The sequence below is a fragment of the Dasypus novemcinctus genome, chromosome 21, assembly GCF_030445035.2.
Source record: "Dasypus novemcinctus isolate mDasNov1 chromosome 21, mDasNov1.1.hap2, whole genome shotgun sequence".
In the NCBI taxonomy this organism is placed as follows: Eukaryota; Metazoa; Chordata; class Mammalia; order Cingulata; family Dasypodidae; genus Dasypus; species Dasypus novemcinctus.
In genome coordinates, this window is record NC_080693.1 from 28026939 (window position 1) to 28054294 (window position 27356).

General features: G+C 44.6%; 1 protein-coding gene across 3 annotated transcripts; it reads right to left on the reverse strand.

Annotated features, from left to right (window-relative positions):
* Positions 1-1882: 1882 nt before the first annotated feature.
* On the reverse strand, positions 1883-24849 carry TEKT1 (tektin 1). 3 transcript variants are annotated; one of them, XM_004455541.5, is made up of 8 exons: positions 24758-24849; positions 23362-23568; positions 20275-20440; positions 17853-17981; positions 17215-17358; positions 10377-10599; positions 2580-2776; positions 1883-2132 (listed from the first exon to the last, which is right to left on the reverse strand). In XM_004455541.5, exons 2-8 carry the CDS (start codon positions 23549-23551, stop codon positions 1925-1927), a joined length of 1257 nt encoding a protein of 418 aa, XP_004455598.1. In that variant the 5' UTR covers positions 23552-23568; positions 24758-24849; the 3' UTR covers positions 1883-1924. The 3 variants fall into 3 exon arrangements, with proteins under 3 accessions (XP_004455598.1, XP_058139723.1, XP_058139722.1); XM_058283740.1 differs by having other exon boundaries at positions 23362-23615; positions 24758-24797; XM_058283739.2 differs by lacking the exon at positions 24758-24849 and adding an exon at positions 23899-24137.
* Between the last annotated feature and the right edge of the window lie 2507 nt (positions 24850-27356).

The window sequence follows — 27356 nt, forward strand, 5'->3', positions numbered from 1 at the left end:
GCTGCCAGCAGAGACTCTTTGGACCAAGGTGTCAGCCCACATCTTATGCTGTCTTTGCACCCTTGCACACCAAGGATTCAGGGAAGGTCAGAGATGGGAAGGGCTCTGGGTCCTCTTGTCCAATCCTTACACTTACAGACAGGGAAACTGAGGCCTAAGAGGGGGAGGGTCTTTCCTGGTAGAGTCAGGTCTAGAATCCAGGTCTCCTGAGGCCCCCCTCTCCCCCAGTGCTCTGCCCTACCCCACCAGGTGTTCAAAAAGCATCAGTGAGCTGGGTGTGAGCCCAGAGCAGCAGATGACGCCTTCTCAGGAGCAGCTCCACACAGGAAAGCATGAGAGATGGTGAGGACTGCACTTCAGTGTTAGCTGAATGAACAAATGAATGCATGAATGAGTAGTTTCCCAACACAAACTTCTTCCTTTGACAGTCACCCCGGTATATTTCTGAGCTGCAGTGACTGCAGAAAGCAGCCAACTATAGGCAGAGCTTATTTCTTTGGAAAAGAAATAGTAACCATATGGAAAAGTCTTGGAAAATCTTTTAAAGAGCTATGCTACCATTACAATAACTATAAAGATGACAGCAACACGGAAACGTGCTTACAATGTAAAATCAAGGAAGGAGACAATTATGCAAAATTGAATCTATGCCATGAGTTCAGTTGTGCAGAAATTATGCTGGAACTATTCAAATGGCTCATATTTATTGAACACTCACTTCCCCGTGGGGCAGGCTCCCATGAAGCTCTTTACATAGGTTATCTCATTCCATTCCCCACTAGCCCTAGGAGGCAGGTACTATTGGAGAACCCAATAGCCCATGCTCTTAACCACTGATTTGAATCTGGCAGGAATGGAAGTAATTTTTAAAATGTCTTCCTTTACCTTTCCTTGAGTATTTGAAAAAAAAAAAAACCTTCCCAATGATTACTAATTGGTCTGGAAACCAACCATAAACTCACCCTCTGTTTACATTAAGGAAAAATAAATCTAAAAGGCCACACGGCGTGGCGGCGCTAAAGCATGCACTCCACTGAGAGCCCGAAAGCCTTGTCTCTGGAGCCCAGGGACGCTTGAGGTCTTCTTTCCCAACCTGGCGACTCTGAGACTAGTGACTGGGGCCTGAGTACAAAATCGACCCCTCCCCGCCCTTGCCACATCAGTGCTGCCTGCTCCAGCCTTCCTAGCATGTCGCTGGAGCCACCCACCTCTGAGTTGACACTGATGCTCCCCGAGGCCCTCCTCCAACCAGAGAACTGGAGACGGCCTCACACTACAACATCTTAACCCCAAACAGCAGCAACCTGGCTCACCCTCTCCTGGACCCTTAAGCTCTGTTGAAATTTTATGAGCTTGGAAGGCTCCTTTGGCCCTTTGCTAACCCCTTCTTTCACGCAGGAGACAGTGAGATGCAAGGGGCGCCTGCGGGTATCTGGAAAGGTTTGCAGGGCCCCTGGCCCAGGGCAGCTGCTCTTTCATCTGCATTTTGTAGGACTGGAATGAGCCTCCCTGGGGACTTGCGGCCAGGGGCACTGAGCCAGAAGCCGCCACACTGTCTTCAAGGGAAAAGGAGCTTTCAGAGTAAAGAGGAACATTTGCATCCCATTTGATGAGTAAGATGGGCCAGGGCTGGACAGGAGACCCAGCACAGAAATGGAACAGAACCCAAGCACCTCGAGCCTCTTCTCCAAAGCCCCAAGTCCTGTGCTATGAAAGAGGCCTGAGCTAATACATGGAATTTAACCATCAAGCCACCACCACACTGGCCGCAGGAGCAGAGGAAAACCTTGCTAGTAAGTCTCCTCTCCCGCAGACTGGGGAGCAACGCCAGGAGGTCGTGCGGGCGGTCACGCCTGGCTGAAGTGAGAGCTCTGCACCCCTGTTAGATGGCACGGTTTAATGAGAATCCGACCAGCCTCTCCTGTCAGCACACAGCATCGGGGCGGAGGCCACCCTCCCAGCCCCCGTGCTCGTCCCCATCCCTGGGTGGGATGGACTTCCTCATCTGCATACACAGCACCTCGTCGATGTAGATGGTGTTCTCTTTGACCTGGATCTCCTCCTGCAGGGCAAGCTGTCTGCGATTCAGCCCCTTCAGCTCCACCTGAGCCTGTGCCAAAGTTTCCTTTAATCTAGGAGAAGGGGAAGAACATCGGGGTATAATTTCTCTCTTTGCATCTCTTTTCCAGGGGAAGAAAAAACGTCTGTCCATCTGTTCAGGGCAGAAGCCCAATTAGTTTGTCCTCGCCCTCTGGCCTCCTTAAGATAGCTATTTCAACCTGGTGGCCACCGGCCACAGTCACGAGACCGAGGGCCCTGTGAAGTTCAACATTTAAAAACTGTGAATTTTACCTAGCCATCTGGACATTTGGTCTCTTTAGGAAAACTAAAACACCAGGACCCAAGTCCGGCAGAGCAGTCATTGGCCCAAGTGAGTAGAGACTACCCTCGAAACATGAAAAGATGCAGAGGTACGTGTGTCCAGCAGCCCTCACTCATTGTCACCTGGCCTGGCCCCCACTGGCAGTCAAGTTCAAATGGAGCCCCAGGGAGCCTCTGCCCGCTCGCTGCCCGCCTACCTGGCAACGTTGTGGGTGATCTCCTGAACTTCCTTGATCAGCCTATACTGAGCAACATCCCGGCACAGCTCCACATTGGGCCGGTGTGTCCTGGTCTCCAGGCGAGTGTGAGCCACCTTGGCTGGACCTTCTTGGTCAAGGATGGCTTTTTCGAGAGCTGTAATGTTTTTCTCCTGGGAAGCAATCTCTTCCATGACCTTACAAGAGAAATTAAGAGTAGATGTGGCCAGGTTGTGCTCTCAGGAACATCTTCACAGCAGACACTCTTCGGAGGTCTACTTGCCTGTTGTGATCATGTACCTTAAGAAGAGGGACCTCAGCTATCTCTCAAACAGGGCCCCAAAATGGGTCTGAGCCCTCTTCCCTACAGTGGCCACTGCTGGTGGGCAAGGGAACTAACCCAACCTCAGAATCCCCAGATGGATGGACATGACCAACCACTGTCACCTCATCTCCTACCCAAAAAATGAGAATTCCCCCCATAATAACCTTACCAAAGGCTTGGCCAGGACAGGATCTCACTGCTACATTTTAAACTAGCCAAATATTAATCTAAAAGACCAAGGAACCTATATAAGGCACACAAAAGAAATACCAACAAAACTCAGAGGGAACAGCTCCTATTCTTTTGCCAAGCTTCAGCTACTGATTAGTAAATTCAGCTGGCTAAAGTATAACCCTAAGAACAGCTAAAGTTTGAACTTGTCCAAGTTGGAAAGAGGCCAATAACCACCATTTCGAATCTGCCCCCAGCATAAGAGGAAGCCAGGCTGACCAAAAATCACAGTGACAGTAGGGACCAGTTTCTTTCACCCAGATCAGCCTGCAGCCCTAGCCTAGGCTTCAGCCCACCTCTGGCAGGGAGGACACTGGTGGGCCCTGCAGTTATCCAGGTAACTGCAGGTACATTTGGCTGGCACAGACTAAATAATCATAAGTCTACCGGGGCAACTGCGGTCATCTTGGACCCACACTGCATAGATTGCTGCCCACACCTGCAGCTCCATCCCAGCCCCAGGCAGGGGAGAAAGGGGATTGAAGCTTCATCAGTCTCTCTGGGCAGCTACAGTCTAGGCCTGCATGATTTGGATTATTCCACACAACTGTTGACTCTGTCTCTACCCTTGGCAAAGGAGAAAGTTGGGAGAAGCTTCATCGGTCCCTGGGGCAATGAGCCTCCATAACTTATAGTGCCAACTACATCCTTGGCCCCTACTGCACAACCAGCAAGGGAGAAAGGGCAGGAAGCCCTAAACTAACGAGAAAAACTGTACCCAGAATAAACACTATAGTAAGCCAGATGCCAAGACACCAACAAAAAATTATAATCCACACCAAGAAACAGGAAGATATAGCCCAGTTAAAAGAACAGGATAAGCCTCCAAATCACATAAAGAAGTTGAGACAACTAATCATAGATGTTCAAACAAATCTCCTTAATAAATTCAGTGAGATGGTTAAAGAGATTAAGGATATTAAGAAGACATTGGATAAGCACAAAGAATAATTTCAAAGCATACATAGAAAAACAGATCTTATGGGAATGAAAGGCACAATAAATGAAAATAAAAATACATTGGAATCATATAATAGCAGATTCGAGGAGGCAGAAGAAAGGATTGGTGAGCTTGAAGAAATGGCCTCTGAAAGTGAAGAATGGAGGGAAACGGACTTGGCCCAGTGGTTAGGGCATCCGTCTACCACATGGGAGGTTCGCGGTTCAAACCCCGGGCCTCCTTGACCCGTGTGGAGCTGGCCCATGCGCAGTGCTGATGCTCGCAAGGAGTGCCCTGTCACGCAGGGGTGTCCCCCGCGTAGGGGAGCCCCACGCGCAAGGAGTGCGCCCCGTAAGGAGAGCCGCCCAGCGCGAAAGAAAGTGCAGCCTGCCCAGGAATGGCGCCGCACACACTTCCCGTGCCGCTGATGACAACAGAAGCGGACAAAGAAACAAGATGCAGCAAAAAGACACAGAGAACAGACAACTGGGGGAGGGGGAATTAAATAAAATAAATTAAAAAAAAAAAAAAAAGAATGGAAAAAATTGATCAAGGTCTCAGGGAACTAAATGACAACAAGAGACATGCAAACATACATGTCATAGGTATCCCAGAAGAAGAAGAGAAGGGAAAAGGGGCAGAAGGAATATTTGAAGAAATAGTGGTAGGAAATCTCCCAACCCTATTGAAAGACACAGATATCCATGTCCAAGAAGCACAATGTATTCCCATCCAAAAAAATCTGAATAGACCAACTCTGAGACATATACTAATCAAAATGTCAAATGCCAAAGACAAAGAGAGAATTCTGAGAACAGCAAGAGAAAAGCAATGCATAACATATAAGGGATACCCAATAAGATTAAGTGCTGATTTCTCACCAGAAACCATGGAAGCAAGAAGATGGTGGTATGATATATTTAAGATACTACGAGAGAAAAACTTCCAGCCAAGAATCTTATATCCAGGAAAACTGTCTTTCAAAAATGAGGGAGGTTTAGAATATTCACAGATAAACAGAAACTGAGAGAATTTCTAACCAAGAGATTGGATTTTCAGGAAATATTAAAGGTTGTGCTAAAGTCTGAAAAGAAAAGACTGGAGAGAGAGACCTGAAAGAAAGTCTAGAAATGAAGATTATATCAATAAAAGTATATAAAAGTATCAAAAGAGTGGTGAAAATAAAATATGACAGATAAAACCCAACTATTCAGTAATAAACTTAACCAATGATATAAAGCACTTGTATTCAGAAAACTACAACTCAATGTTAAAAAAATTTTTTTTAAAGGCCTAAATAATTGGAAGAACACTCCATGTTCACAGACTGGAAGACCAACTATCATTAAGATGTCAGTTCTACTCAAATTGATATACAGATTCAATGCAATCCTGATAAAAATTCCACCAGCATTTTTTAAATAAATTGAAAACACGATTACCAAATTTATTTGGAAGGGTAAGGGAAGGGATCCTGAATAGCCAGAAACATCTTAAAAAAGAAAAGCAAAGTTGGAGGACTCTCATTTCCAGACGTTAAACCATATTACCTAGCTACAGTGGTATTGGCATAAAGACAGACACACAGACCAATGGAACCAAACTGATGGTTCAGAAACAGACCCTCACATCTAGGGTCAAGAGATTTTTGAGTAGCCTGTCAAACCCAACTAGCTCAGACAGAACAGTCCACTCAACAAATGGTGCTGAGAGAACTGGATATCCATAACCAAAAGAAGAAAAGAGGACCCCTATTTCACACCTTATCCTAAAATTAACTCAAAATGGATCAAAAACCTAAATATAAATGCAAAAATCATAAAGCTTCTATAAGAAAATGTAGGAAAATATCTTCAAGACCTGGTGGTAGGTGATGGATTCTTAAAGGAGATAAGAAGAGGACTTAGATGGACTACTAATGTTTAATGTATGTAGAAGTTTTAATTAGCTTTACTGTAAAGGTGTGGAAATGTATAGAGTGGATGGTAACACATAGTGAGTAACAGCCAGTTTATAAACAGCGATGTGGAAAATGATAGTCTAAGGATATAAATGCCAACTGACAGAATGCTAGAGAATAATCTAGGAACTGAGTAGCAAAGTAAACCCAGAGATGGATAAGAATTGTGGTTGATGGTACAGATGCAAGAGTGACTTTTGTTAGCTAGAGCAAATGTACATCACTATTGCAGGGTGGTGGGAATGTGGAGAAGCATGGGAAAAATACAACTAGAGTGACCTATGGACTGTGGTTAGCAGTAATAATATAATATTCTTGCATTTATGCCAAAAATCAATAATGGGGCAGTGTGGAAATTGTGTCCCAAATTACATTATGGACGTGGTAACAATCAGATGACACTATCTTGTAATCTGTAACCAGTGTTCCACCACAGTGTGGTGTGTTGATAGAGGGGTGTTGTTTGGGAATTCTGCACATGTGCATGGTTGTTTTGCAAATTTACAACTTCTGTCATAAAAATATGTTTAAAATAATAATAGGGTGGGGTTGGGGGAAAATACAACAAATGTAAGATAAGAACTATAATTAGTAGGAACATTTTGACAATATTCTTTCATAACTTGTAATAAATGTCTCACAACAATGCAAGGTGTTAGTGGAGGGTCAATGTTTGGGATCCCTGTATGATGTTATGCCTGTTTGCTTTGTAAGTTCACAACTTTTACTATATACTTATTGTTTATGTATGTTCATATATAAATGATATAAAGATAATAATAATAGGGTGGGCTGGGGGAAAAGATTTTGGTTAGTAGTAATATTTTGACGATGCTCTTTAAACATTAGTTAAAAATGTTTAAGAACAATGCAAGGTATTAGTGGTAGGGTGAGGTACGTATGTATGTACAGAGTCCTGGTTGATGCTATATATGTTTGTTTTGTAAGTTCATAACTATTATACGCTTATTGTTTATGTATGTTTATGTATGAGTGATATAGTTTAATAAATTTAAAATAAAAAAAATTTTAATGAATTAACCAGGGGGTAAGGCAGAGTGTTTGCAAAAAGTTTTTAATTTAAAAGTAAATAAAACTTTAAAATTTTAAAATTAAAGAGTGAACCATAATAAAAGATTAGAAAACACTGGGAAAATTCAAGACAGGAATTTTGAAACTGTTAATTATCCTGGTCATACGAACAATTAGGCACATCCTTTAAACTTCAGGAGGGGAAGGAATCTGATTTCATGGTCACTAAGGTCTCTCTCAGTTCTGAAAGGCTGTAATTCCATATTGTAATTCCTGGATTTCCTAGAATTGTCTTCATATTCCATAGTTCTATAGTTTTATTTTGTTTTCTCAGTAAAGACAATTCATTAAAAATATAAAATAAAATTTAAAAAATCCTTTGAACACTTAAAGCTGCATTTATCGATTTAATATACACATTTCCTTTTTTAAGTACTAGAATTGTCTTAACAAGACCTCTGGATTTCTTAAATCTGATAAATAAAACTACTAAAAATGATGAATCAAATTCTCTTAAACATTCTAATATTGTCTTCAAACTTGATAAATTAAATTTAAAAACATAAGGCTAAACCAATTATGCATTTGAGTATTTTAAGTCATAATTTTTTAAAAAAACAGGTCAAATTCTCTTAAATTTTACAAATACTTAAACTATCCAAAACAGATCTTTAAAACACTACTACTGATACTACAGTTTAGATCAGGAACTAGCAAACTATCTCCTGTGGGCCAAATCCAGCCTGCCACCAGTTTTTGTATAGACTGCAAGAGAAGAATGGTTTCTTCATTTTTAAATGGTTGGGGAAAATAATAAGAGAATAATATCTCATGGCATGTGAAAATATATAACATTCCAATTTTATTGTCTATAAATAAAGTTTTATTGGAACACAGTCACTGTCATTTATTTTGGCAAAGCTGAGTAGTTGCAATAGAGTCTGTGTGATGTTTTCACTGCTTTGCACTGCAGCTTAAAGCACAACAAACCACGGAGATGCAGTTGGAACTTGACAGCTTTCTGAGTGCCACATGTATTGCCATTCAGTAATGTTTCTTTTTCATTATTACCAGTGCATACCCATTGTGTCAAAAGAAGAAAAATTGACTTCAAGTGTCTCACTTTCTAAGACACAATGGATGGGAAGCAGACATGGCTCAACTGATAGAGCATCTGCCTACCATATGGAGGGTCCAGGGTTCGACACCCAGGGCCTCCTGACCCGTGTGGTAAGCTGGCCCATGGAGCAAGGAGTGCCCTGCCATCCAGGGGCGTCCCCACATAGGGGTGCCTGACGTGCAGGGAGTGCGCCCTACAAGGAGAGCCGCCCCCTGTAAAAAATAAAGTGCAGCCCGCCCAGGAGTGGCGCTGCACACACAGAGCTAATGCAGCAAGATGACACAACAAAAAGACACAGTTTCCCAGTGCCACCTGACAATGCAAGTAGATGCAAAAAAACACACAGCAAATGGACGCAAGAGCAGACAATGGGGGGGGAAGGGAAGAGAAATAAATAAAAATAAATCTTTAAAAAAAAAAAGACACAATGGAGTAATTATTTTGTTTTTGAACTAGATGACAAAGCATTGCATTTCTTATGCAATGACACCCTAACTGTGCTAAAAGAACACAATGAATGCCAATCTAACCAGACTACCCACTCATCACAATACTCCCAACTCAGAGAAAGCAACAATCAGCAAAAGGAGAAATTTTAAAACAGAAAAGCTCATCATGGCAGAATTTCTTCACAACAATTTTAAAAATTAAAAAATAAACAGACGAGGCTGTAATCAAAGCAAGTTTCCAAGTGGCTCATTTGTTAACCAAGCAAAGAAATCCATGTACAGTGGTAAGTCAATTAGATCATGTCTGATTAAAGCAACTGAGGAAGTGTGTCCAGAGAGTCTAAACGCACCTAAGACTATTAGCCTTTCTGCCAGGACAGTTGCTCAAAAAACAGGACAATGGAAGCAACATAAGTAGTCAATCAAAAAACAAGGTAAGGGAAGTGGATGCGGCTCAAGTGATTGGGCTCCTGCCTACCATATGCGAGGTCCCAGGTTTGTTTCCTGGGGTCTCCTGGTGAAAGTGAGCTGGCCTGTGCGGAGAGCTGGCACAAGCAGAATGTTGGTACAGCAAGATGGCATAACAAAGGAGACACAGAGGACAGACAACGCTAGACGCAGCAAACCAGGGAGCTGGGGTGGCTCAAGCAACTGAGTGCTTCTCTCCCACAAGGAAGGTCCCAGGATCAGTTCCTGGTGCCTCCTAAATGAGAAAGGACGGGAAAGAAGACAAGCAGACAGAGAGCACATGGCAAATGGACACAGAGAGCAGACAGCAAGCACAAAAACACAACCAGGGGTGGGGCGGGGATAAATAACTAAATCTTTAAATAATAATAATAAGAAAACAACAAGGTAAATGATTTCATGTGGTTTGCCTCGGTCTTGACAAGTTGACTGATGTTCCAATACTGTTCAATTGCAATTTGAGGAGTTAACACTGAGATGAAGTGCCTAAAGGATTAGCCTCTATGGAAGATCTAGTGGAACAACTATGGGTGAAAATATTTTCAGAAAGTTAAGACACAAATTCAGTTCAACCTGAAGTGGACTCTGCTAAGAAGCATTTCAGCTGATGGTGGTGAAAAATATGTGTGGAGTAGAAAAAGGCTTAGTTGAACAAATTTACATATGTATACGCAAATATAGTATATACACACAGGACATACACAGATACATAATACAATATATATATAGTTATATAATTTATATGTGCCAGGCATTGTTCTAAATATTTTATATTAATGTAACCCTTACCAACTCTGGAAGGAGGGCACTGTTATTGTCTCCATTTTATCAACGAGGAAACTAAGCAACAGAGAACTTAAGTTACCACCCTAAGAACACACAGCAAGTGTTAAAAGCCAAAATTTAAACCCAAGCTGAGCTGTCTCCACCAGAGTCTACAGAGTCAACCACTAGCCTCTCCTCCTACCTTCTCGTTTCACTGAATATGCTAATTTACCCCTTGCTTATGTTCTGGTTTGTCCTACGCATCACAAATAAGTCTTGTCTCATAACTAGACTCTGAGTTCCAGGAGGGCAGGCCTAAGCCTGCTTAAGGCAGAAGACATGATGCAGCAGAAGGACAAGGATCAGGAGTCCAGAAGTTGTGCCTCCAGGGTGGGGCAGCTCCAGTCCTGCTCCAGCCCCCAACTTTCCACAGAGGCCCAGAGCCCACGTTACGATGGAGAAGTGGCTGCCCGGCCCCGTGCCTCCTCGTGCCCCTGGGGACCTCACCTTGGCCAGATGATCAGCCAGCTTGTCCCTGGCGTCCTTGGTCTCCTTCAGTCCCCTCCGGAACGCCGTGTTGACCAAGTCGCACTGCGTGCGCAGGTCGCGGGCCGTCTGGGAGAGGATGCGGTCCACCAGGGCCTTGAGCGCCAGGGAGTTGTTGCGCTGCTTGTCAGCCTTCTCCACGTTGGTGTTGGAGAAGTCCAGCCAGTCCTCCAGGCTCACCGAGCTGAAACACAGCCCACACCCCCCTCGGCATTGGGGGGCTGGGAGGCGCCAAAGCCTGCCTCTGCCTTCAGAAGCACTTAGACTGTTGTCCCATCTTTAGGCAGAGTGGACAGTGGCCTGTCAATGGCCACAGCTGTCCCTTTTGGGGGCACTCTCCTACTCTGTGCAGGGTGCCTGCCTGACATCTCATTTAATCCTCAGACAGCTTAGTGGACTCGCTCTTATAACCCACATTTTACAGATGAGGGAAACCGAGGATCAAAAAATGAAGTAACTTGGTCAAGATCACACCGCTAGGGACAAGATTGATCAAAATCAGTCACAGTAGTAACATTACAACACACTGAATAAAACAGGAGACCATGAGTCTGTGTTGATTTAAACAGATTGCCCGTTTGATGAGGACCAAGATATTCACAGAGTTTCAAATCATATCCCCACAAAATATTTATTAATTAAAACGGGAAAAGGGAGTTACTGTACAGTGGAGAAACCTGGCAGGCAGTATCTTAATCAAGTGATCAAAGGGAACAACGTCACCAGTGGGACAAACCAAAATCAGGTGCCACCTACTCGGATGCAACGAGGAGAACACAACATCACTGCTGGGATGTTCTTGACAGAGACGCATAAACCGAATCTAATCAGACCATGGAAGAATGTGGAATGCCTTCCTAACTCATTTTATGAAACTAACGTAACATTACCACTGAAAGTTGAAACTGTACCCAAAAAAAACCTTAATTTAATTGTGAATGTTTGCAAAAACTATAAAACATTAGCAAATCATGACCAAATAGGGTTTATTTTAGAAATGCTAAGATAGTTCAACATTTTGAAGTCTCTCAACATAATTCATTATGTCAATATATTAAGGAAGGAAAATCATATGATTATAGCAATAGGTGCTGAACAGGCATTTTATAACATTCCGCAAACATGGATTAGATAACAGAATTGTAAAGTTAACAGGGGTTAACTTTTCTGATTTTGATCCGTTTTCTGGTTATATAAGAGAATATCCTTGTCCTTAAAAAATACACACTGAGGTGTTTAGAGTTAAAGGGGGAAAATATGAAACTTAATCTCAAAATGTTCAGGGAAAAAAAGGTATATATGCATAGAGAGAGAGCTAGTTCTCCTGACCGGGTTTCTGTGGGGCCCTAGGGTTCCCTGAAACAGAGCTGGAGAGTCCACAAGAGATTGTGATTGAACCATGCGCTGGATGACGACACTCGTGATGGCATGAGGGGTCTGCCAGCCCCACGGGGGCACAACAGAACCATGGTCATTTGGCCCAGTCCCTTCTCACTCTGTGACACAGGAGAGGGAAGCCGATTGGTAACTGGGGAGCACTGCGTCGCCCTCCTGAACTTCCTCCCCCACCCTCCTCTCACACAGCGCCACCTGACCTGTGGGAGTGAACAGCTCTACCAATCTAATAGAAAACTGAGGGAAATCTCCATTCCAGTGAGGCCATTTTTACCTGCAGAGGAAGCACAGGGGCAGCAGGGGAGCCTCCACTTTGTCGTAGTGTTACAAAATGGATATTGTGTAAAAGTGGATTGCATTAGGAAGCATCATAATTTTTCATTATGTATAATGTCTTTGTTTTATAACGTCTTAACATTTGTGTTTTGCAAACATGCCTGATGGTCAGCTGTGGCAATTTCTGAATTTGTATGAGATGGGAGAAGAGGATTCTGGGACTAGGCCTGAGGACAATCCTGATAAGGTTAGTGAGGAAGTGTTGCAAGCTTCTGAGTAAAGAACACCCCTTCTGCACCCCCCACTCCCCCAAAACAGTCCATCTTTACAATGGAAGTTATTTATCAGTGGGTTTTAATGGGCAATCTTACTCCACTGGGCATCACTTACAGCAAAAAACAACAACAACAACACCTAGGAAGTGGACTTGGCCCAGTGGTTAGGGCGTCCGCCTACCACATGGGAGGTCCACGGTTCAAACCCCGGGCCTCCTTGACCCACATGGAGCTGGCCCATGTGCAGTGCTGATGCGCGCAAGGAGTGCCGTGCCACGCAGGGGTGTCCCCCGTGTAGGGGAGCCCCATGTGCAAGGAATGTGCCCCATAAGGAGAGCTGCCTGGCACAAAAGAAAGTGCAACCTGCCTAAGAATGGCGCCACCCACACGGAGAGCTGACACACCAAGATGATGCAACAAAAAGAAACACAGATTCCTGTGCCACTGACAACAATAGAAGCAGACAAAGAAGATGCAGCAAATAGACATGGAGAACAGACAACTGGGGTGGGGGGGAGGGAGAAGGGGAGAGAAATAAATAGATAGATAGATAGATAGATAGATAGATAGATAGATAGATAGATAAAACTTACAGATGCAGCAGTGGCTCCAGCAATATGGAAAAGACACTTCACTACAATCACAGCCATTTGACAAGTAAATGTGTTAATTACTTTAAGTGGCTATTGGGATCTCAAAGTTGTTTTTAGACTTATATTCAGTGGAAAAGCTCAGGAAGCAAGTTATTTAATAGCAGAACTTATTGCCCAGAACAACAGTAGTCACATAGTTGATGAGAACCTAATAATGCCAGCGTGCAAAATCAGAGTGAGTAAAATGCTAGGACAAGGCACAGTTTAAGAGATGGACTTCTGGCATGGCAGCTTGAGGAGCTCTGCTGACCCACTCCCTGCTGAAGCTGATGACATTTCTTTTTTTAATGTTTAAAAATTAAGGGAGGCAGACTTGGCCCAGTGGTTGGGGCATCTGCCTACCACATGGGAGGTCCATGGTTCAAACCCCAGGCCTCCTTGACCCGTGTGCAGCTGGCCCATGCACAGTGCTGATGTGCACAGGGAGTGCCGTGCCACGCAGGGGTGTCCCCCGCCCCATGCTCAAGAAGTGCGCCCCATGGGGAAAGCCACCCAGCACGAAAGAAGATGCAGCCTGCCTAAGAGTGGCGCCGCCCACGTGGAGGGCTGGTGCAGAAAGATGACGCAACAAAAAGAAACGGGGATTCCCGTGCCGCTGACGGCAACAGAGGTGGACAGGGAAGAGAAGCAGCGGACGGCCGCAGAGAGCAGACAACCGGGGTGGGGGGGGGGGATAAATAAATAAATAAATCTTTAAGAAAGTAAAGCCTCTGGACATGGTCCTAAGAGCAAACAAATGACTGAATATCCATTCAAGAAAATCTATGAAAATTTGTTAAGAAAGGCAAGAATCTGTGGTAAATGAGCCAAGATGGCCTCCTCTCTCCTCACTCCCAGCTCAGCCAGGTGGAGGCTCAACTGCAGCCGGGAGGAATCCCCCGAGGCCAGAACAAACATCGGACAGGGGCTCTGAAACTCTTCCCTCAAAAGAACCACACTCCACTGGATTCCCTTGTCGAGGAATTTATGCCCCTGGGATGCTGCTGAAAACAATGGAGCAATCAGCCATCAACTAGTGGAGGTCAGCAGCTGGATGTGGCCAGGGGAAAGGAAAAGGAGAGCGTCCACAGAACCACTGCCACCCGGGGAGACTGTGGGCACACACTGCGTGGGTGTGAGGAGACAGATGGCAAAGAAGCCAGCCATGAAGATATTGTTATTTTCTTGCTAAAAACTAAGCAAGAAAATAACAATAGTAAGCCCTGGAGGTGGGGGGAACACCAATCAATATCCAGAATTGCTAGAATATATTATCTAAAATGTCCAGTCTAAAAAAATGAGATATTCAAAACACAGGAAAGTATTCACTATATATAAGAAAGAAAAAAGCAGGTGACACTAACTGCCTGTGAGAGTGACCAGATGTCAGACTTAACTTTTTTTTTTTTAAAACAGTTTTTCTTTAGGAAATGCCAGGGATTGAACCTGGGACCTCATCAGATTTACTTTTAAAAGACTTCAAAAAAGCCATTATAAATATTTTCACAGAACTAAAGGAATGTATGACTGAAGAAAAAAAGGAAGCTATGATGATGTCACATCAAAAAGAGAATATCAATAAGGAGATCGAAATTATACATTAAACAAATTCTGGAATTGGAAAGTACAATTACTGAAATAAGAAATTCTCTCGAAAGGCTCAACTGTAGAGTTGGGCTGGCAAAGAAAGAATTAGTGAAATTGAAGATGGATCAAGAGATTAGGCAAGCTAAAGTACAAAGAGTAAAGAGAATCAGGAAAAATGAATAGAGGCTCAGAGAAATGTGGACATGATCAAGCACAATTACATGTAACGGGAGTACCAGAAGGAGAGAAGAGAGAGAAAGGAACATAAAAGTTTTTTTTCAAAGAAATAATAGCAGAAAACTGTCCTCATTTATTAAAAAACAATAACCTACAGATCCAGGAAGCTTAACTAACTCCAAGTAGGATAAACTCAAAGAGATTCACAGACACATCATAGTAAAAAAAATGATGAAAGTCAAATACAAGGAGAAAACCACAAAAGCAGCAAGAGGAAAATAACTTATCGGGCGGCAGACTTGGCCCAGTGGTTAGGGCGTCCGTCTACCAAATGGAAGGTCCACGGTTCAAACCCCGGGCCTCCTTGAACTGTGTGCAGCTGGCCCATGTGCAGTGCTGATGCACGCAAGGAGTGCCCTGCCACACAGGGGTGTCCCTCGTGTAGGGGAGCCCCATGCGCAAGGAGTGAGCCCCGTAAGGAGAGCCGCCCAGCGCGAAAGAAAGTGCAGCCTGCCCAGGAATGGCATCGCACACACGGAGAGCTGACACAACAAGATGACACAACAAAAAGAAACACAGATTCCTGTGCCGCTGACAACAACAGAAGCAGACAAGGAAGATGCAGCAAATAGACACAGAGAACAGACAACTGGGGTGGGGGAGGGAAGGGGAGAGAAACAAATAAATAAATAAATGTTAAAAAAAAATAATAACTTATCAGTTGCAAAGGAAATCCAATAGCCCTGCCTCTCCCACCCTACTGGAAGGAGTATAAATGAGTACAACCAGTGTGGGAAACCACTAAAGCTGACCAAATACATACCCTTTGACCCAACAACATCACTCCTAAGTGTATACCCAGTAGAAATGCATGCACAAAGCACAAAAGGACCAAAAGATGTGCACAACAATGATCACAGCACTATTATGTGTTGTAGGCAAAAAACAGAACACATCCAAGTGCACATCAACAGAAAGGACAAATTACGGTGCAGTCATACAATGGGAATGTAATACAGCAATGAAAATGAACAAGCAACTGCTTTATGAATCTCAAAATAGTGTTGACTGGAAAAAAACAGACAAACATCAAAAATAAATGGTATATGATGGTACTTTTTAAAAGTACAAAAATAGACTAAGCAAATCTATTAGAAGCCAGGAAAGCAGTAACCATTGAGAGGAAAGGGGGTGCAGTGATTGGAAAAGGGTGGGTGGGCATTTCTGTGGTGGTGGTAATGTTTTAATTCTTGACCTGGTAGTTATATGGGCATTGTTCACATTGTGATTGTGGTAGGCAGCCTCTAAGATGGCCCCCTCCTGATATTCACAGCCTGGGTAATTCCCCTTCCTTGATGTGGGACGATCTTATTCACTTTTTTTTTCTTGAGGAGATACTAGGGATTGAACCTGGGACCTTATATGTGAGAAAAAGGTGCTCAACCACTTGAGCTACACCCACTCCCCATTATTAATCATTTTTAATGAACAGACTGTGATAGAAGCAATTGGCTGTCACTTCTGAGGTTAAGTTATAAAAAGACTGCTGCTTCTGTCTTCAGCACGATCTCTTGCTCTGGGAGAAGTCAGCTGCTATTTGATGAGACAGCCCTGTGGAGACACCCATGTGGCAAGGAACCAAAGCCTGCCAAGCCACGTTGGGAAGCTTGGGAGTGGATCTCCCCACAGCTGAGCTGAGCCTTCCAACGAGACTGCAGCCCCAGCAGACAGCTCGACTGAAAACTCCTGAGAGGCTTCAGACCCGCAGCTCAGCCATGGGATTCCTAACCCCAGACACAAGACAAAAAATGTCCATTGTTTCAAACTGCTAAATTTGGGGGTAATTGTTCATGCAGCAGAAGATAACTAATACAATGATTATTTACTGTTTATTATTTGTGCACTTTTTCTATTATGAAAGTAGTACTTTAAAAAAAAGTTAAAATCAGAATGAGGTCTGTGATATAATGTTAATTGAAAAAAAAGCAAGTTAGTTGTTACAGAAAAAGGTACATAGTATGATTCTGTTTTTAAAAGAAACAAAATTTGTAGTTGAATGAGTGTGTACATATATATGTTTGTATGAACATGCAGATAACATTGATTATCTCAGGGGGGATTAAAAATGAAGAGGTATAGATGAAGGAAATTACTAACTTGTCTTTTACACATTTTTAGATTACTCCACTTGTTGGAATAAAGAATAGATTTAAAACATGTACAGCTTTTCTATCAGACTTTCTTAAAGTGGGGAATAACCTAGCAGACCCAGGAGCCCCCGGCCCCTGTCTCGGAGGCGTCACATTCGGCACCTGCCTTTTCCTCCTGAGCCTGCTTCTTGCTGGCTCCCCACCTCCTGTGAGGATGAATGCAACAGGTCCTGCCTGTCTGAGAAGCGGGACGTTACAGGGAAGGGGAAGACAGCCCGGCTATACCAGGAGTCAGGGGCCCACTCACTTTGGTTCAACCCTCACGACATTTTCAGAGTATCTGATGTTGGGCGAGTTGTTGTTGAGTGAGAAGCAGATATCGTCAATGGTCAGGGCCACAAACTTGTCCTTCAAGTCCTTTTCGAGGTTATACTTGGCAGAGCGGTTCAGCCTGAGAGGGTAGAAGGTAGGCGGTGTGTCTCCCTCTGAGAATGCCCAGGTGGCACCTACAGGTTCCTGGGAGACTTTGGAAAATGAAACTAAAGCTAGATCTGGTGCAGGATGGTGGCACTTGCTTCCCCACCTTCCCATCCCCCCAACACACACGCACATCCACTGTTAGTTGCTGGTTGGTTGCCCATTAATGTGATCAGACCTGGGCTCTGAGATTCTCCCCACAGCAGCAGCTTTCTGATGTCACCACGGTGCCATCCATTCTGGGTCTGAAGGACATGGCTCCAGTGTCCTCCAGGTTATCACCAGAGATGAAACCTTGCCCAACCGCCACCCGCCGCCAGAGGGTGACTGCCATGTGCCAGGGGCAGGCCAGCTACGGTCAGGCTGGGTGCTCCTGGGCCACCTGGGGGGTCCTGGGGTCCATCCCTTCTGCGCCTTTTCTAGAAAGTTCAGGTGGATCTCTGGAGGGCAGGCCCCTAAAGGCCATACCTGATCTGCTCAGAAACCTCCTCCAAGGTGCGGGTGAGCAGGGCCATCACCCCCTGGACGATCTCCACCTCCTTCACCAGCTCCCGCTCTGGTTCGTCACGTACCAGGTCGATCCCGACTCGCTTCTCCCTGGCCAAGAGACGGGCGGCAGGTCGTCCGACAGGGGAGGGGTGCAACTCCACATCTGCTAACATCTGGACACTGAAAAATATCTGGACAACTGGTCTGAGTTTAACCCAATCCCCGGGATGACGGCGGGGGTGGGCTGAATACCAGGGAGCGTCTGCTTGACTTCAAAATATCCAAAACACGATGAAGGGAAAGCAATTGACAACTGGTCACTAGGTCTGAAAAAATGCACAATGGGCTGACTTTTCTCACTCGAATTTGGTAGCAGTTCTGAAGCCTGTTCTTTCCTACCTGTTTTTGGAAACATTGCCCTTTTACTGAAAATCTCAGAGGCATACATTTCCTTCCTTGAGCCTCATCCTACTCTTTTATAGGGACTTGAATCCAGAAAGAGCTTTTATAGTAACAGTTATTATTATTTTATAATTTTAAATTTATATAATTTATAAAAATTTTAAAATTTGTAATAGTTATAAATAGTGCTATGTGACAGACATTTTGCACTTTATATACATATTCCCACTTAACCCTTTCAATTACTCTGTGGAAAGTCCAGATGGGGATTAAGTAGGCTACCCAAAGTCAAAGAGAACTGGGCATTACACATGCTTTTAATCACGATGCTATACTGCTCCCCACCCTGATCCCGCTGCCTGATAGTCTGATCTTTTCTAGCATAGTAGAACAGGGAGGAAGTTTCTACCACTCACTGCTGTGTGGGCTTGGGCACATTATAGAATTTGTCTGTGCCTTGGTTTCCTCTTCTGTAAAATGAGGATAATTAGCAGTACTTCTCGGGGGTGCGGCGAGGAGCAAAGGAGTTGTGAATGCATGCAGGATGGTGCTTAGACCACAATGTCCGCAATGCATTGAGCAACCTCTACACCTACCGTTGTTCTAGTTAGCCTGGGGCTTACCAGACTTGAGACAGCCGGACTCTGACCTGCATGGTCACCTGCCACTTCCCTTGGTTTCACAACCTCTATGAACGGGGCTGGGGAAACTGCCAGCCTGGAGCTGCAGGGTCCTGGCTGAGGTCACTGAGAGGCCGGGGCTTTCCAGGAAGAGGGAGCCATGTGGACAGAAGTCTGGTGCGTTTGGGAAACTGCAAGTGGCTCAGCACACCCATGGTGAGCACTTTTGGGGATGAACTATGGGCCTGGCGAAGTCATCAGGTGGGCTGGTCAAGGTGGAATTTGTTTGCGAAGCTAAGAAGTTTGAACTTTATCTTGTTCAAATTTTGGGTTGTAACTAAAGAATTCTGAGCATGAGGGTGAACTGGTAAATCCTGCGTTTGGAAAAGTTCACCGAAGAGCCAGTGTGGAGAATGGACTGGATTGGAGGAGGCTCTGCTTGCAGCAGAAAGTCCTGTGAAGATGCTCCAGCTAAGGCTGTGACCGGGGTCAGGCTGGATATCAGCGTCATCGCAGAGGAGAGAGGATCGGCCTACTGGTGGAATTGGAGGAGGGAAGTAATAATGAGAAGATCTGTTTGTGCAGGGCTCCCTGGTTGGCAAAGGGCCTCTCCCTGGCTCGTTGTATCGGGGCCTACTTTGTGTCCCCTGGGGGCTGCAGTATCTGTTCTCACATTCTTCCACGTGTAATATGACCTTTTAGCTGGGCACCTGGCTGCCCCAAATAAAGACTTCCATTTCCCAGCTCCAATTGACATGGCAATGTGACTAAGTTCTGGAAAATGGGTTGCAAGCAGAAATGGTGAACGCCAAACGTCACCTCTCCCTACTGGCTGGTCTGCACATCTAATCACCGGCTCTCCAGCTGCCTTCGTGAATCACGAGGAGTGAAAGCTATGTGCAGTGGAGCAACGAGAGGGAAGCCTGCACCCCTGAAACTGTGGTGCCCCCACCGGCCCTGAACCGATTATCTCCAGGCTGGTTAAATGTAAGAAAGAAGCTTCTATCTTATTTAAACTGAATGTTATTGGGGGTTTTTCTCATACTCAGAGCCAAACCTAGTCCTAAAGCATATGTCTACGCCTGTGATTGTATTTGACGCTTTCAGCAGCCTGTAAACAGAAGGAGATCATATATAATTCACCTCCACTGAGAGAGGAGATGAAGGTTCAAAGAAGTTAGTCAAAGCAGAGTTTAGACATGAACCAGGTCCAATGCTCCTTCCACTGCCCAGAGGCACAGGCATGCCGGGATAAGATCAGACTCTAAAAGAACACCCATCCCATTTGCCTCATTCCAACCCACCACCGAACACAGTTTTTACTACCCAGCTCTTCACTCCTCATGACAGATAAGTCGTGCAAGGAACCCTTCTCCTACCTGTATGCCAGACACGTCTGAGCGATGTGCAAAGGCTCTTTTAAGGTCTCCAGGGCTTTTTCCAATCTCATCCTAAATGTGAGGAGATCCTCGGTTTCATACACAAGCTGCTCGAGCTTGTCATCTAACTCCTTCTTCCAGAACCTGACTTCCTCAAGTCTCTGTTCTGAAGCACACAGAAAAATACACCGGGATTAATCTACTCCTGGTGTAGACAATTTTTGAATTAGAAAACTGAGGACAACATAAAACTACCCTAGATATGTTCTTTCTTCTTCTTCTTCTTCTTTATTTTCTTTTAAATGTTACATTAAAAAAAATATGAGGTCCCCATATACCCCCCTTCCCGCCCACCCACCTACCCCTCCCACATCAACAACCTCTTCCATCATCATGGCACATCCACTGCACCTGGCGAATACATTCTGGAGCACCGCTGCACCACATGACAGTGGTGCACATTGTAGTCCACACTCTCCCCCAGTCCACCCCGTGGGCCACGGCAGGACACACAACGTCCAGGATCCGTCCCTGCAGCACCACCCAGGACAACTCCAAATCCTGAAAATGCCCCCACACCATATCTTTTCTTCCATCTCCCTACCATCAGCAGCCTCTGTGGTCACCCTCTCCACTTCACTATTACAATTTCTTCCCTTACTAATCACAATAGTTCCCCAGCAGAACACCAGTAAGTCTACCCTAATCCATACTCTATTCCTCCATCTTGTGGACCCTGGGATGGTTATGTCCAGTCCCCCTCTACATCAAGAGGGGCCTTAGATTCCACATGGATGATGGATGCAATTCTCCTGCTTGCAGCTGTAGGCACTCTTGGCTCCCTGGTGTGGTGGTTGACCCTCTTTGCCTCCCTGTCAGCTGGCCAGGGTAATAGATATGTTCTTTACTTTTTAGAGCTGTACTACTTGAGGCTTCTTTTCCTCTTTATAAATGTTTATTAGCAAGAAAGAGAGAGGAGGTGAAGGAAGGGAGGGAAGGAGGGAATGATTTTTTCTTAATTTCAACATCAAATTTATCAAAAGATCATTCTACACTCACTGATTCTAATTATTTCAATGTCCACGTTTTAAAATAACAATTTTATAAAAGAAACAAAGGTACAATTTTTGAAAAGTCAAAATACTAAAATTCTCTGACCCACCCCTATCCAATATCACTTTGGGGAAGGAACCACTTTAAACACAGTTAGTGTTTCTTCTGTTTGCTTACACTGATATTTATTCTCTGGAATTGTTTCCACTTTGGGTTATTGTAAGTAATGCTGCTATAAACATTGATGTATCCTGTTTTCATTTTCTTTGGGTATGTACCAAGGAGTAGAATTGCTGGGTCATATGGTATTTCTACATTCAATTTTTTGAGGAACCACCATACTACCTTCCAAAGTGGCTGCAATATTTTACATCTCTACCAACAATGCACTAAAGTTCCAATTTCTCTGCATCCTCTCCTATATTTATTTTCCTTAAAAAAAAAATAGCCATCCTTGTAAGTGTGAAGTTTTGTTTTATCTTTCCCATTTAAATATGCACTCCATATATGATTTTAAAATATATATATATATGGTGTGAGGTAGGGGTCAGGATATAAGTTTTCCATATGAATATCCAAACGACCAATTCATTGGAAAGGCCATCCTTTCCCCACTGCAGAGTAGTACTGCTTTTGTCATAAATAAGGTGAACATATCCGTGTGGGTCTGTTTCTGGACTCCGTTAGGTCCCATTGGTCAATTTGCCTATCCTTGCCTATAGCCCATTGTCTTTATAGTAGATACTGGAATCTATAGTGAAAGTCTTCCGGCTTTGTTCTCCTTCAAGATAGCCTTGTCTATTTTTGACCCTTTGCACTTCCATGTGAATTTTAGAAGCAGTTTGTCAATTTCAAAAAACCTGCTGGGATTTTCACTGGCATTACATAAATCTATAGATCAATTTGGAGAGAATTAACATCTTCAGAATATTGGGTCTTCCAACCCATTAACTGATATTTCTCAGCATTTATTTAGACCTTCTTCAATGTCTTTCAAATAGGGGGTGCAGTTTTTAATTTAGACTTCTTGCGCATATTTTGATAGATTTATTTCTGGGTAAGGATCAACCCATCAGGAGTAGACTAATATCTAACACTGCTGGCCTGAATGAAGCTTTGGTTTATTGGAGGTGAGAAACTAGTAGATTTTATCCATAGATGTGTTTGTTCAGCCTTCCCAATGTTATAAATACATTTAAATCAATCATCAGTATTTTTAAAGTGGGAGATTACACTACACATAAAATTCCACTTATCTAGATTTTCTTGAAAAAATTAGATTAGGCAACACTGGGCTCACATTCCTTCTTGGCAGCAATGGGTTGACATTGAGCAGCAGCTACCTCCTTAGAAGGGGAGTGAATTCTCTGAGACCCCACAGTCCCCAGCACTCCCTATTGTCTTACATTCAGCCCCCTATGTTACCTGCCCGACTTACAGGTATTTGAATTTAGGACCCCTGGTTTAGCACTTTTTGGAGTTTGGGAGATTTTGTTTGTTTCTGTTTGCTTCTCTAAGGCCACTACATTTTAAATTCAGTTTTTAAGTATGCAACTGTCAAGAGAAATAATTTTCTCTTCCTTTAAGCCTCAGCTCAAAAGTTCCACTCTAGGAAAAACTTCCCACTTCCCAGGGCCTATCCCACCCCTACTTTCACATCCTTACTCCAGCACCTATCTGGTTATATTCTGATTATCAATAGTTGTATCTTGCTCCTCCTCCAGCCAGGAGGCCCTAAAAAGTGGAGACTGTAACCATTCCCTGTGATCATCCCAGTGCTTAGTCCACAAATGCTCTTAGATGCTCCATAAATGTGAAGCACACCACTACAAGAATGAATGATGGATGGCTGAAAATATGACTTTTAGGGCAGGGAACCTAAATGCAGATCCTGGAGAATACACGTGTTTTTTCCTAATATTTCAAGAGGAAACACATTGTCACTCCTGAACATCAAATGTAAATGACAGTAGAGCTTAACCAGCACATTCTCACCCAGACATGCTCACAAATGCAACCAGCACATTGCCTTACCTAGTTTCTTGTTCACATCGCTTTGAGATTTTCTTGTGGTCTTTTCAATTTCATCCACAAGCCTCTGGCTTTCGGCCACCAGGCGCTCAGATCGGGACCTCTGGGACTCTGCGCTGTGGTACTGGTTCTTGTTCGCAATGTGCCACTCTGAGGGCAGGAACTTAGGGGGAGGTTGTAGTAGCTTGGCCATTTGAGGTTTCCAAAGTCCTGATCAAAGGCAGAGGTTTCAGATGATGACCTCAAAGCAATTTGACCTTTTTAATGGAGATGTTTATTAAAGTATAACATATATACAGAAAAGTGTGTAAATCATAATCTGTATACAAAATGAAAACATCTGTGCCCAGCACCCAGGTCAAGAAACAGAGCTTTCCTAAGTCCCCCCCTCCCCCTTCCCCCCCTCAGGACCCCCACCCCCACAAGGGCTACCTCTAGTGTGACTTCCAACACTGTAACTTAGTTTTGCTGTCTTGGGACTTAATATAAAGGGAATTGTACAATATGGACTTTTTTTTTTCCCTGACTTCTTTCGCTCACCATTATGTACGTAGAATTCATCTGTTTTGGTCCTATAGTTGTTGTTTAGTTTGTTCATTTTCAGTGCTGTGTAGTATTTCATTGTATGACTCTACCACAATGTACATGGTATATAAGTTTCTGAACATTTGGGTTGCTCCCAGGTTGGGGCTAAAATGGAAGGCTATGACTCTTCTCATACATGTCTTTTCGCAAACACATGGATGCTCTTTTATGACTCAGTGGGATTGCTGGGTCATGTGGTAGGTGTTGAATTTTAGTAGATTACTGCCAGACAGATGAACCCAGATAGGCTTTCTAAAAAATGAACAAACATGGCAAGTGTAAACTGGCAACTGGGTATTGAGCCATTCAGCAAATTTTAAAAATCTCAATCTTCCCAGGACAGAGAAGAGAGACCTGGAAGGGAATGCATGAGGACAGCAGCAGGCAGAGGCGGGGATACAAGTGCACCCACCTTGTCTGACACTGCCTGTGAGTGAGACTGTTTTCCTCAGACAGAGCTGAGATCTGCACCCCTGCCTATCCTGCCCTAGGGGCCTCTGGACCCCTGAAGTCCTTCAGACAGGCCAGGAGGGGACCTGAGTTGGATCTTGACAAGGCTGGGCACCCCAGCCCACCGGCCCCCTGGGGTCTCCCCGATTCTTCCTAGTCCAGTCCTTGCGATGGCCTTTCCTACGTTTGTCTTCGGGTGGGGCCCAAATTTTAACCCAAGACTCGTGGAGGAGTGAGTAGCCGCAAAGAGGTTTCTTTTCACAGGACCTAAATTACAGCTGACCTCCACGGAGCCCCGGACACACGACTTTGGTTGGGACCGACGACTGGGGTTACGGGTGGAGTGGGGCAGGGATTTCCTTACCTCAGCGCCGCAAAGAACTTCTGCACAGTCTCAGGATGGGAGCCTCCTTACCTCTGCTCTCCCAGAACAGAAAAGTCAACAGCGCAGTCTCCATGGCAACCGATGACGCCTCACCAGGGCAAGGAGACCTGCCCGTCAGCGGAGCGGCTTCACCCGCAGGCTCTGCGCAGCCGCGAATTCCGGGACCCGCGCACAGGCCGGACGCGGAAGTGGCTCGGCGGGGGGCGCCACGAAGCTCCGCGGTCTCCGCCTTTCTCGAAGGCGCGGGCCCACCAGCCCGAGACCGCGGCCAGAACCCCGACTGGAGTTAGGAGACGTGCGTCTGGCCCGGGCTCCGCCGCTGTCCGAGGCCTCGGACTCCCAGAGGGTGCAGTGGGGTTGGGTGGGGGGCGCCTCAAGGACCTCGCAGCCGCAGGCAGGCCCGGGACCACCCAGCTGCCGCCCCGGCGCTGCAGGTGGAGGAGGCGCGAGATTCCTGGAGCGGTCGCGGCCGGGGTGTGTGGAGAGGGAGGGGGAGCTGCTGGGGTGGGAGGGGGCGCCGGGACCGCGGGTCCGAGTCAGGCGCGAGGGGAGCCGCGGGCGTGGGGGACGCGGGAAGAGCTCCGAAGCCCGCGCCCCAGGCCCGCCCCTCGGCGGACGACAGTTTCCAGCCTGGGGCGGTGGCAGGGCCCAGAACTGGGAGTCGGGAACCGGCTTCAAGTCCTTCCTGCTCTGGCCTCGGAGCTATAAAATGAGCGGATTAGGGCCCCCCAAACTATAGAGTGCAGTGCTTGGAGTATGCCCCTCACGATCGGAGTCCTGGTGTAGAACTAACACGTAGAAAAGGGAATTACACAGATGGGGGGCGGGAGAAGCAGGTTGGAGAAGCTGAGCTGGGTCCTTTTCCACACAGCCTGAAACACAGAGCGTAGGTGTTTCAAATCTCCCGCCTTTTAAGCTCCTATACACGGACCAATTAAAGGCAACATCCTGAGGGCGACCAATCAGAGGGGGCTTATGCCCCCCACTCCTTCCTGCGAGCCTCTGGGATCATCGGGGAAATTCAAGAAGTGTCAGGAATATTGAACAGGCTGCCTGTGAGGGAAACAATGGGCAGACCTTGGGAAAATGATGGAACTGGCAAAAGTTTATGCATTTAGCTATATGGATTATGATCATAAATTCCCATTTTTTACATCAGTATACAAATTTAATCTCGCCTCCCCCCCTCCCCCCCCTCCCCCCCCCACACCGGCTGGAGATGGAAAAACTGTGAGGTCCACACCTAATAACTGACTCACACCTCAGTCAAGCCACCTCCCCGCCGCTGGTGCTCTGCTCTCGGAACGGCCTAGGCTTGGATGGCGTTGCAGCGCTTGATATACGTTTTATTTATATTTAAAAAAAAAAAAAAACTCTCCAAAAATATTCTGGGCTTTCTTTAAACATAACAGCAAGTATTTGAAAGCATTGTCAAGAGACAAAAACTTATTTTTCACACACAATGAAGTCCAGGAAAGGGATAAGTCCAGTAGTAGAAGTGTGGAACAATTTATTATCAATAATTACTCACTGTGCATCTGTCACTGATGTATGTGTAGGAAATAGTGAAATTTCAAGCAGACATCCATTACAAGGCTTAGAATTTTCTAAATTAATTAGCATACAACCAAAGTTTATGTTTCAACCAAATTCGTAATAATCAAGATACATATTAGTTTTAAGTAATTTTGAGATTTTTATTAGTTGGAATAAAGCTGTTTCTCAAACTTCAGTCATTCTAGAATGAACTTCTTGATTTTTGACATGCTCATGTACCACATATAAAAATATTTTCATGTTTTTCTTTAAATCCATTCATTATTACATGTAAACATTCATTTAAAAGGAAACTTTATATCACTACCATAAATGGAAAACTAGTAACACTTGTCAAGATAGAATTTAACCATACATATAAATAAAATTTTAAAATATTATAAAATTTAAATTTGATTAACTTGTCATAAAAATTCACATCTGAAAACAAATTCCTTACTAAGAAGAATGCAACTTTTTTATAAATAGATATTTGGCTCCATGTTGTTAGTTTAAGACCAGTTGTTTTATAGGTTTGGTGTTTATCAGCACTAGGAATCTCAAACTAACATAGAAAGGTTAGATGTAATTACTCCCTGGAAATGATTACTTTTGTCTAATAACCTTTTGTTTCAAGAAGCTAGCAGCCATCCATTAAGACGGGTGGAGGAAAGTTCTCATCTGTGAAATGGGGGAGGAAAACACTTCACAGCTCTTTCTGAGCATTTCAGGAAATAAAATGTATGAAGATGCCTAAAAAAAATTTTTTTTTAAAGAAGCTATCTGCGAATGACATCATCAACATAGCCATGTTAGACATCCCCTGAAAAATCCTCCCCAGAGATTGCGACTTTAAGGACAAATTCTGCTTGCTTAGAACTCTGGAGGATGATGATAGAGACTGCAGGACTTCACAAAAGCTGAATGGAAGGAAGAGAAAAATATCAAGTAAAAAACACCAGTCCCGGACAGGCCAGCCCTCCTTTCTTTCCCCTCACTTAGTCCCATGCAAACCTTGGGAATTCTCCAGAGGCAGTGGCCC